General features: G+C 35.3%; 1 protein-coding gene across 1 annotated transcript in view; it reads right to left on the reverse strand.

Annotated features, from left to right (window-relative positions):
- The window catches only part of LOC110461875 (equilibrative nucleoside transporter 3-like), a 123,472-nt gene that overhangs the window by 55,090 nt on the left and 55,800 nt on the right, over positions 1-12,582 (reverse strand). Inside the window, exons 7-9 of the mRNA XM_021515594.1 lie at positions 9,472-9,618; positions 7,411-7,441; positions 7,020-7,111 (exon numbers count right to left, since the gene is read on the reverse strand). Of these exons, the coding sequence (XP_021371269.1) occupies positions 7,020-7,111; positions 7,411-7,441; positions 9,472-9,618 (270 nt within the window). The remainder of the gene's footprint in view (positions 1-7,019; positions 7,112-7,410; positions 7,442-9,471; positions 9,619-12,582) is intronic.

Here is a 12,582-nt window from a genome sequence, read left to right on the forward strand (position 1 = left end):
TAGCCCTTCATCTCAGCATGCTACTGGCCAAATATCATCACCCTGGGCATTTTGGTTATTCAGAAGAAGTTATTTAAAGGTTTTTTAAGACAATTGACCCCTGTGACCTTGAATATAATTGAAGGTCATTCATTTGAACAAACTTGGTAGCCCTTCACCCTTGCATGCTACTGACCAAATATCATCACCCTGGGCATTTTGGTTATTGAGAAGAAGTTGTTTAAAGTTTTTAACATATTTGACCCCGTGACCTTGAAAATAGATGAAGGTCATTTATTTGAACAAACTTGGTAGCCCTTCATCCCAGTTTGCTTCTGGCCAAATATCATCACCCTAGACCTTTCGGTTATTAAGAAGAAGTCGTTTAAAGTAAAATATTGACGCCGGACGCCGGATGGACGACGGACGGACGGACGCCGGACGCCGCACCACGGCATAAGCTCACTTGGCACTTCGTGCCAGGTGAGCTAAAAATTAACCCTAAACTGTAGAGGGTTGGGCGACAAGGCCAAACGTAGTGATGTTTTTAAATACCTGAGAGACAAAAAATGTTCAATATATTGCCTTCAAGATACCCATTTCACACAAAAAGAGCCATCGTATATTAGAGCCCAATGGGGGTACAATGTTTATACCAGCCATGGTACAAGCGATTCAAGAGGAGTTGCATTTTTATTTAGTAATAATTTCGAAGTAAAAATATTAAATGAAAATGCTGATGAGGCAGGCAATTTAATATCATTAGAACTAGAAATTGAAAAAAAATATACAATCCTACTTATTAATATATATGGTTCAAATAGGGACACCCCTGATTTCTACGAAACTTTAAATAATATTCTAATAGAATCAGCTTGTGATATTAGCATTGTCTGTGGAGATTTTAACCTAAATCTTTATTGTCATAACTATAGCACTTTAAATAATCCAAGATCTCGAAATATTCTCCTTGAGCTCAAAGAAAGAAATAAACTCCAAGATCCTTGGAGAGTACATAACCTAGACTTACGTCGTTATACCTGGTTTAGGAAAAACCCTATAAAGAAAGCCAGATTGGACTATTTTCTAATTTCCGTAGAGTTACTCTCATTGGTTGATAAAATTAGCGTATTCCCTGGTTATAAAACGGACCACTCGTCTGAAGAAATTGAATTAAAATTAACTGATTTCAAGAAAGGTAAAGGCTTCTGGAAATTTAACAATTCGCTTCTAAAAAACCCTAACTGCATTAATAAAGTGAAACAAACAATTCTTAAAATTAAAGAGAGATATATGCTACCCGTTTACAATATTGTAAACTTAAAAGAAATACATGACACGGATATCCAGTTTACTATAAATGATCATCTATTATTTGAACAAATACTAATGGAGATTCGAGCTATGACAATTCCATAATCTGCAAAAATTAAAAGAGAAAATATCGCATCGGATAAACGGTTACAGTCACAGATTATCCTACTAGAGAATATTACAGCTGAGTCACCAGACTCTCTGACATTATTAGAACTTCTAAGCGATTCCAAGAAAGAACTTGAAGACATGCATAAAGAAAAACTCAAAGGCGCTTTTGTCCGATCTACGGCAACTTGGATTGAAGAAGGCGAAAAACCCACAAAGTTCTTTCTCAGTCTCGAAAAAAGAAACTATGTAAATGAAACTGTTACCCATGTTAGATTAGAGTCAAGTGAAACTGTTAAAGACCAGGAAGATATTCTTGAACAGATTAAAAATTTCTATCAAACTCTTTACAGTAGTAAGGATGAACTTTTAATAAATGTTAAATTAGAGGAAATTCTTGGTAATCTAGATATTCCTTAGTTAAATATGGAGCAAGCTGATATGTAAGAAGGGAAAATTACTTTTACCGAGGCTCTAACCGCAGTAAAATCACTAAAAAATAACAAATATCCTGGTTCTGACGGATTTTCTGCCGAATTTTTTAAATTCTTCTGGTTGGATATAAGTGTCCTGTTGATAAGGTCTCTAAACTACAGTCTTGAAACTGGAGAACTCTCTACTATCAAAAGATTAGGAATAATCTCCATGTTGCCAAAAGGGGATAAGCCCAGAGAGCTCCTATATAAAGAATTGGAGACCCATATCACTCCTTAATGTCTTTTACAAAATCAACATGCTTGGCACAAAGAATGAAAAAAATTATGAATAAACTGATTTATGAAAATCAGAAGGGGTTTCTATCTGGTAGATATATAGGGGAAAATACCCGACTACTTTATCACATCTTGTATTATACTGAAAAAATCACACACCAGGAATTCTATTATTGATCGATTTCGAGAAGGCATTCAATTCGGTGACCTGGCAATTTATGTATAATGTTCTAGAGTTTTTTAAGTTTGGTCCTGAATTTATTAAATGGATAAGCGTTTTGTAAAACGATGCTAAATTATGTGTACTCCAAAATGTTTTTTATTCAACATTTTTTAATATAGGACGGGGCTGCCGTCAGGGCGATCCCATCTTGCCATATATTTTTCTCCTATGTGTAGAAATAATGAGTATCCTAATGAGGTCTAATCAAGTAATTAAAGGTATTATAATTGTTAACAAAGAGTATAAACTCTTTCAGTATGCTGATGATACTGGTATATTTTTGAATGGTACGGAAAAATCTCTGAAGAAAACTCTTGATCTCCTTGACCAGTTTTCAAAGTATTTCGGCTTGACACCAAATTTTGAAAAAACTAAGGCAGTCTGGATAGGTTCAAGTAAAAATGCCACAAATAGACTATGTAATGAGTGGAACCTTGAGTGGACCAATGAACCGTTCATGGTACTGGGCATCCTATTTAGCTTAAAACTTGAAGATATACCAAAATTAAATTTTAAAGCCAAACTAAGTGATATCAGTAATACACTAAAACATTGGTATAAAAGAAGACTGACTGTCCTCGGTAAGATTACAGTAGTCAAATCTCTATTAATTCCAAAATTGACTCATTTATTTATGAGCTTACCTAAACCAGAAGACAAACTTACTAAAGAATTAGAGAATGCCTTTTTCAATTTTATCTGGAATACAAGAGATAGAATAGCTAGAAATCAGATTATACAAGATTATAAGAATGGTGGGTGTAGGATGACGCACATTGTATCCTTTAATAAAGCATTAAAATTAACCTGGATACGGAGAATTCTCAATTCTGACGCTACCTGGAAAACATTATTGTTTGATGTATATAACACAAATGTCAACAAGTTGACAACTTTGGGTGACAACTATTACATTAGACTATCACAAAGATATAAAAACCCATTTTGGATGGAAGTTTTTAGTACATTTGCTGAATATATCATAAAACTTAATATTAAACCTCCTGACCTGCTAAAACTACCATTATGGTTCAATACACAAAGATAATTCTATCAAAGATAATTCAATTTTTATCCGATATGGTTCATATAGAAAATAGCCGTCTTTATTCTTATGAAGATTTTGTGGAGTCTATGACTTCCGCCCACCTCATACAGTGTTCTACGGCTTGAGTAGCTCACTTATGCCTTTATGACTGACATGCACTTTAAAGAATGCCCGGTTGGATTGCAGCAACCATTTATTCCAATCACCATAGAATTAATAAATTAAAGCAAACAAGAGGCCCAAGAGGGCCTGTATCGCTCACCTGAATATTTAAGCAGTCATAGCAAAATATTCTCATTAAATATTATATTGCACTAAAAATATTTCCCTCGCAAACTTTGTTGGCTCCATCTGTTGAAACAACCAGCAAAATAAGATTCTTTGCTTTTTGATTTTTCTTCAGAAGTTGCTCGACATATTTTTCCCTGTGACCTTGTAAGTAGGTTAATGTCATTTTCCTTCTCAAATTGGTTAGCTCTATTCCAAAATGCTACCAGCCAAATCTTATGAATCCATTCCTTTTAGTTCTTGAGAACAAATCCTTTAAAATGTTGTTGACCTCTGTGACCTCTAAAGTAGGTTGAGGTCATTTTCATTCGCAAACTTTGGTGAGCTCTATCCCAGGAAGTCACCAGCCAAATATTATAATTTTATGAATTTTAATTCTTCAGAAGAAGTAGTTTGAACCGTTGGACATATTTGAACACTGTGACCTTGAAAGTAAGTCAAGGTCATTTTCATTCGCAAACTTTGTTTGGCTCTTTCCCAGGAAATAACCAGCCAAATATCAAGGTTCTATACCGCCCAGTTCTTCAGAAGAAGTTGTTCTAAGTGTTAGACATATCTGACTCCTGTGACCTTGAAAGAAGGTCAAGGTCATTTTCATTCGCAAACTTTGTTGGGCTCATTCCCAGGATATAACCAGCCAAATATTAAGGTTCTATATCGTCCAGTTCTTCAGAAGAAGTCGTTTTAAGAGTTTGACATATCTGCCTCATGTGACCTTAAAAGTAGGTCAAGGTCATTTTCATTCTCAAACTTTGTTGGACTCTTTCCCAGAAAGCTTCAAGACAACTATTTAGGTTCTATAACTTTCAGTTCTTCAGAAGAAGTCGTTTTAAGCATTAGACATATCTAACTCCTGTGACCTTGAAAGTAGGTCAAGGTCATTTTCGTTTTCAAACTTTGTCAGGTTCTATCCCAGGAAGACACCAGCCAAATATACAGATTCTATACCTTTCAGTTCTTTAGAAGAAGTCGTTTGAAGTGTTTGAGACATTTGACCCCTGTGACCTTGAAAGAAGGTCAAGTTCATTTCCATCCTCAAACTTTGCCGAGCTCTATCCCAGGAGGTCATCAATCAAATATAAAGATGCTATACCGTTCAGTTCTTCAGAAGAAGTCGTTTGAAGCATTTGACATATTTGACCCCTGTGACCTTGAAAGTAAGTCTAACTAATTTTCATTCTCAAACTTTGTTCGGCTCTATCAGGGTTGCCAACTCTCACGGTGTGAGACAAAATCTCATGCATTCGTCACGCTGAGACAGCCTTACTCACGCATAATCATGTCTCACGCCACGTGAGCCATAAATCTCACGCATTAGAAAATATTCTCCCTCTATCCCACGCGAAGCCATAAATCGGCAATTTTTAGCTAGGGTCGTACAAAGGGGAATAACTCTTATTGCAACGTTGTGCTTTGGAAGTGAGCTAACGCGAGGTGTCGCTTTACATCCGGTGGAAACGAATGTAATTTATATATCGTAAGGTGAGTTGTTTTGACAGTCGTCTGCTGGATAACTGAACTACTCGGTAGTGAAGCGGACATAAAACCTATCAATCAATCAATCAAGTTGTTTTCACTCGTAAACTTAATATTGAACGTACCTTACGCACAGAAAAAGAAAGTTTTACTAGTACCATCGCAGTGTATTAGGAAAGATTGTTTTTAGGTCGGGCCTTAACGAATATTAAGAGAAAACGATTCTTGAATCACGAACAGACAGTCGCTAATGGCTGATAAAAAGTTCGAAGTTATTTTTTGCAGTAAAGTGGCGTATATGATTTAACACACCAGAGACTTGTAGTAATAAACAATTTTAATCTGATGCGATGAAAAAATAACGAGTTTCGGGAAGTGCTTTGGCATGTTGGATAGACATAGTACGTAGGTAGTCCAATACATAATCATGCAACAAATCGGATTGCAAACGTGGTATAAATGCTAAGGGTCTAACTGTTATTTGTTGCTTACGATAGTAGTCAGAAGTAATTGTAAAATATTTTTCCACTGTCAAATTATCATATTTTTTTATCTTTCATGTTATAAACTTTTTCATGTTACTATGGTAAAGTTCTTACTTTTGATATGAACTGTTATTTTTTTAACAGGTCATGGAAATACAGAAACAAGAGGCCCATGGGCCTAAACGGTCACCTGAGTCCTACAGTATTTATTTTTGTTGTTGAAATATGTACCAATTTGAGTACAAAATAGTTAAGTATAACATACTAGTTTGAAATACTTTTTTCAAAATGGCAGCTGTGGCGGCCATATTGAATTTCTGATCGACCCGAAAAATAACAACACTTTGTCAGGACCATGAGTCGATCATTCCTAAGTTTCAGTTCAATCGGCCCAGTAGGACTTGACTTTAAGTTTGAAATAGTTTTTCAAAATGGCGGCCGTGGCGGCCACATTGGATTTCTGATCGGCCCGAAAAATAAAAACACTTTGTCAGGACCATGAGTCGATCATTCCTACAAAGTTTCAGTTCAATCGGGCTAGTAGAACTTGACTTTAAGTTTGAAATAGTTTTTCAAAATGGCGGCCGTGGCGGCCACATTGGGTTTCTGATCGGCCCGAAAAATAAAAACACTTTGTCAGGACCATGAGTCGATCATTCCTAAGTTTCAGTTCAATCGGCCCAGTAGGACTTGACTTTAAGTTTGAAATAGTTTTTCAAAATGGCGTCTGAGGCAGCCATATTGGATTTCTGATCAACCCGAAAAATAACAATACTCGGTCAGGGAGATGTCAGTAACCTTCCCATGAAATATTAATGAAATCCCTTTCCGAGTATTTCAGCTTAAGTTGAAAATGTAAAATGTTAACAGACGATGGACGACGACGGACGAAGATGGATAGCAAAAGGTCACTTTAGCTAAAGCTCAGGTGACCTAAAAAAGACTGGTACCTGTTCTAGCCAAGGGTGGAATTGTTACAAGAAAGGCCTTTGATTATATAATGTGTTGCATTTCTGATGTCAGTTTTTTTTGTGTGATAAATAAAAATCTTTTATATATCTGCAAAAAAAATCCCAGTTAGAATCTCGGAGAAATAGTATAGCAGGCAAGAGTAATCAAAATCCAATGATTCCTTCCTAAAATATCACGCAAACTACTATCAGTCAATCAGAACATAGCAGCCCCATTAAATATGCACAGAATTTGCTGATCATAGAATCTGAGAGAGAAAGACTAATTTGGTAAGTATCAGCAAAGTTTGATTAAAATCCTACCATTTCTTTGTAAGATATTGTCTGGAAAAACCGAACAGACAGAAGGACGGAGTCTGATTACTATAGGGCACCGCATCCTTAATTAACAGCTGAATTACAAAAGTCACCAACCTTTTTCAGAACAGGGAACGTAGAGGAAGATCTCTGTGATAAACTGCCAGCTGAATGGGAAGATTCTGCAAACCCATCTTCCTGTATTGTAACTGTCAAATAGAATCAAAAATATTAAAATTGTCATTAGCAATTATTTCATCACAATACATGTTTAAAACAAATCAATGATCTGGAGTGTGCTAGGCAATAAAAGAAGAGAACTTAGTCAACACCACCAAAGAAAACTCGTTTCTGATATGAGGATAGCATAAAAAGTCTACAACAACTTTATTATATAACTTTTATTGAATCACAATCCAGATATTTTTAAAGAAATCAAATAATTCAGACAGGCATATGGGTCCAAATTTCTAAAAAATGATAAGATTATTTAGAAATTGTAACTTACCATTCATTTCTAAATGAAACTTTGAATAATCCTGAAAAAATCAACAAAGATCTATTGTCAAGGTTAATTATTTCAATATATTGGTATTTTCTAATGACTTAAAATTTTGACATGAACTCAACTAATAAATGTAATGGATGAATGTATTGGGAAGGAAATAGGTGATCAGACCAGAGGGATTTTACACCCACTACATCTTGAAGTGTGGGACATAGTATGAGTTTTTTTCCTGATAATGATCATATGATGATGTTTTTTATGATCTGTGCTATTACATTATCATAATGTGCCTAAGGTGACACTACCATACTTCAGATCTGTGAAATAAAATGGAAATGGAAGAGACATCAAAGATATCATTTATCCATGAAAAGTGGGAATAATAGTAAAAAAAACCTATTAAAATATCTAATACACAATCCCTGCCCCTCCCTCTAACACTGGTGCCTACCTTTTAGATATCCCGCCAGTAATAACAGCCTTTGTGAAAATACTACCATTTCCAATTATTTCCATTAGAACAGTTCTTGAGTTCTACTATCAAATTTCAAATTGTTTACTACACACCCGAGGCTGTTGCATTTTGCATGTGTTGTGCAAGCCAGTATTCTACCAGCATTTTTTTCTTTAAAAAAAAAAGAAAGTTTGTTCCTTCATAAATGTTTAAGTGTATCACTAAACTACAGTCAATTCAGCTTATCATTCATTCACCTCCAGTCAGAGGAAACGGAGTAAACACATGCAAAACATGTTTCAGAAACCAGTCTATTGCACCTGCCTCTGTCAAGTGAGCTACATTTTTGCACTTGCCCAAGCTCTAAAACTGGTTTTCCTTGGCGTCGGGTAAGTGGTTTTTTAGTTTTACACTTCTGAAATGAAAAGTTGTTAATGACAGAACCAATATAGGAAATTTTGCCAGATTAAAGCAGAAATATTTACCAGACATTTACAGTATCAGAAACATTTTGCTGGTCTGTGGTGTTATTTGTTCGGACATGTCCTACTGTCCGACAGAGTTTAGCACACACTGCAAGAGTGAGGTCTTTGTTTTCTTCTTGAGAAATAGCAAAATATTTAACATGCACAACTATTGATCCAGGTTAACCTTCATATGAAATATGGGAAATAGCGATAATAAACTTGAACTCTCTAAATAGCTGGTAAGTGGCCAATTTTTTTCTGATCAGTCCCCAAAATGAAACATTCACATGAAATTTGAGAAAGATTCCTTCAGTGCCTTATTAGAAATAGTGATACAATGTAACAAGAATTGTTAAAGAGTGCATGGACAGACTGCGGATGAAGGGCAATTTGATAAGCCCACCATCTTATAAAAGTGGGACCTACAATTTGTACAATTCTGAATCCCCACCACCAACAGATACTGCCTGTCAAATTTGGTTAAATTCCGATCAGCAGTTCTTCTGAAGATGATGTCCTATAAAAAAAAACATTTGTGTACAGATAGACTGACAACAGATGCCATGTTACAGCTCACCTTGGGGCTTTGTATCGGGTTTGATAACAATGTAAGTCAAATTCCAAATTTGGTCGAAATACAGATCTAGGTTGATTTCTGAAGTCAATGACAACTTTTTTTATGTAGGTCAAATTTTGAGAAATACTTTATTTTAACCTAATCAGATCAAGTCTAGTCTAATTTTCAACCTTACAAGAGACCCAAGGGCCTAAATGGTCATCTGAGATGAAATACCATTGTTATTTGTTGTTGTGAACTGACAAAAACAAAATATAAACATAAGCCAAATATCGCAATGTATGGCAATTTTTAGGAAAAATACCTGAAATAATAGTCATTTAACGTAATAGAATCTTTAACCCATCCCCAGGTATGAAGGGGTTACCCTGAGGAAAATCAAAATTTTGATAAAGCCCTTGAAGTACTGTCCTTTCATGAAGAGCATTTGATATCTTAGCCAATCTGACACTTTTTGGCCCTGCCCCTACGTGATATGAAAAATCTGAATATTTGTTTTGATCAATATTAGTGTTAAAGAACATGTTTTATGTAACAGTTGTATGGAATGTTTATAGACTTACTAAGTAATACAGGAGAATATAGGAGACTAAAGTCACAACCGAAACTAGAGTTGCTGCTGTAAAATAGGCGAAGGCACTGTGAAGCTGTGTTGACCCTGCTACTAATGTCAGTAAATTAGCCACTGCAGCAAACAATCCACCGACAGCCTGAAAAACAATATAATAGTCAATAAGTTCACTCCTAGACAACATGTTCAGCGTCACAGAAAATTATCAAACACTTATGATCATCTCTTACAATTGGCATCGATTTTGAAAGAACACTGTTCTTTATGCCATACAATGACTTATGTCTCAATAGGGTAGGAGAAATACTACCTATATGTAATTGTCCAACTTCATTTATTCAACAAATCTCTTTATTGAAGCACTGACAACAAGACCAGAGAGGACCAGGTGGAAAGCAGATGGTGATGAAGATTCTGTATCAGTCATTTGAATAGAGTTGCTGATAATAATTAACAAATATTCAACTGTATCCAGTTGAAGTATATCTGACCCATCTATCATAAATGGGATAGACTCCTACACTTCAAACTCACTGATAATTTCTTAATTAAGATAAGAGATCCATAGTCTTTAGTGGTCACCTGAGTTATAATCCAATTGTTATTTGTTGTTGTGATGGGACAAAAACAAATAGGACATATATTCCAAACAGGCCCTTTTTATTTGCTAGGGAAGGATTATCATAAATCATATACATACTATAACCGACAACTTTCAGAAAAGGCTGAAGTAATAAAACCATATAATTTAATATAGTGAAATGTACCCCCCTTCAAACAGAGAGCCAATGGTGACCCAGGTGTGATGAAATTCACAATTTTGATAAAGCATATCTTTCTATCTATTTGGTCTCAAGAAGAAGACAGTTGACATTTTAGCCAATTTAAAGTTTTGGGCCTCTTGGGGTGAGCCTGGGTCTTAATAATATCAAACTGCAATCACATGATGATTCAAACTACCAATGAATTGTTTCCAACTCTAAATAAGCAAAATTTACCAAAAAGTGTTATTTCTCTATAAACTATAGAAAACTTCACCTCCTCCAAAAGGGGAGTGACCTGGGGCTAAGAAAATTCACAATTTTGAAAAGGCACCTTAAGACCCTTTCATCAATGAAGGAAATTTAATTCCAGTTTATCTAGGTCTGAAGAAGATGGTTGTAAACATTTTAGCCAATTTGAACACTTTTGGCCCTACCCCTCAGGCCCTTGGGGTTAGATCCATATGACTTGGTTTGCATTTGACCATGGAACTTTCCTTGTCAAAAGTCAAAACTGTGAACTGTTTACAGATGCACGACACATTGACCTAAATGACCCTGTGTAAAGGTGAAGGTCATTCATTTAAACAAATTGTACAGCCCTTCATCCCAGCATGCTATGGGGAAAATATGATAATCAGCCTTTCCTTATAAGTTTTAACATATTTGACTCCTGTGACCTTGAATACAGTACAGATTTTGAATATAGGTCAAGGTCATTTTTAATTGCAAAGTTTGTTTGGCTTTATCCTTTGAAGCTACTGTAGTAATGTAAATCTGCTAGCCAGGTAAATTATAAGTGCTAAGCAATTTGTGTTAGGTGTGTAGGAAGTATCATGCTGTGTCAGCTCCCTCTTGCTGATGGTCAGCTGTGGGGATACTCCACTGGGAACTAGCTGGGCTTGACACTTCACCTATGCAGATATTTGTTTTTGTTTTGTAGTTTAAATGTATTATTTCTGATTGATAATTATCATTTAGAGAATAATGTTGATACCATTTGAATGTACATAATGTGTAGTTTAAGACACTGTTTTTATAATTTTAAACTAGTCAGTAGTTTAAAATGGCTTGAATCTATAATAATTCATTATTGTATTTATATCTATGTCATAGGTTTAAGTTAAATTATATCATTATAAGCTAGAGAATATCTTCTTTCATATCTAGTTTATAAGTTGTTTGTATCAGTTAGGGTTTTGTATATATATGAATTTAAACTCCAGTTAGAAACACATCCTTCTAACTGTTAGCAATAGTAGGGTAGTACAGGGTAGGTGTCTTCACCTAGGTAACGTGTAAGCTTATAAGTTTATCTGGACCCAAATCAGAGAGGCAGAGAGAGATTGCTATATGCAAGGTAGGAGTACCAGATTGACTGTGGATATTATTGAGAAGAAATTGTAACTATATGTACAATTTGCAGACCTGTAAATAAATACAAGTGAAACGTACAAACTGTCTTGTCAAATCATCACTCTAATATACTACCAACCTAATATCATGATTCTGGGCCTTTCCATTATTCAGAAGAAATTGATTGAAGTTTTCAACTACAGTTAAACCCCGCTAACTTGAACTCGTAGGGTCCAGATCAATAGTTCGAAGGATAAAATGGTATTCGACGAATCCGAGGTTCAAACGACATCGTAAAAAAACCAAAAACCAAAACGGTGGGACAACAGACAGTACGAGCATTGCAAATATCGCGGATAGTAGATGATAGAAGAAAAAAAAGTTTAATCAAGATGACAGCATTTAATCAGATTTAAAATAGCTAAACAATGAAACCATATAGCCGTCGGTATTATAGAGAAAGTAAATGAAATTAAAAAGCTGCATGTGTAACATACTTGTGGTGGTTTTGACATAGGCTGCCATACTGTAATCGGCTACGTTTATTTTATAAAATATTAAAACGAGAGGAACTCTTCCATCATTTTAAAATAAAGACAAGAGGCCCAAGGGCCTTAACGGTCACCTGTTATATTTATACAGAGAGTTGATTTTTGTTTTTAACATGAACAGAAGTATTATTCAAAGTAACAAAAAACAATAAAACCACCTTATTCAATATCTAGCATGCAGATTTAAGACTGAAAAGTATTTGAACCTAGCACCTCTGATTCTAAACAAGGAAAATGAAGAAATTTTAGCACACAGACTCCATTGGGCCCCACCCTACAGCCCTTGGGGGAAGGGATGGCTCAAAAAAAAATTAAAGTATCAAACTGTCAACTTAGGTTTATAATTCCAATCAAGTTATCAACATGTAATATTCAAAGTACATTTACCATTATAAACCATAACATATTTTGCCCCCCCCCCCCCCCCCCCCCCCC

The sequence above is a fragment of the Mizuhopecten yessoensis genome, unplaced genomic scaffold, assembly GCF_002113885.1.
Source record: "Mizuhopecten yessoensis strain PY_sf001 unplaced genomic scaffold, ASM211388v2 scaffold10697, whole genome shotgun sequence".
NCBI classification, from domain to species: Eukaryota; Metazoa; Mollusca; class Bivalvia; order Pectinida; family Pectinidae; genus Mizuhopecten; species Mizuhopecten yessoensis.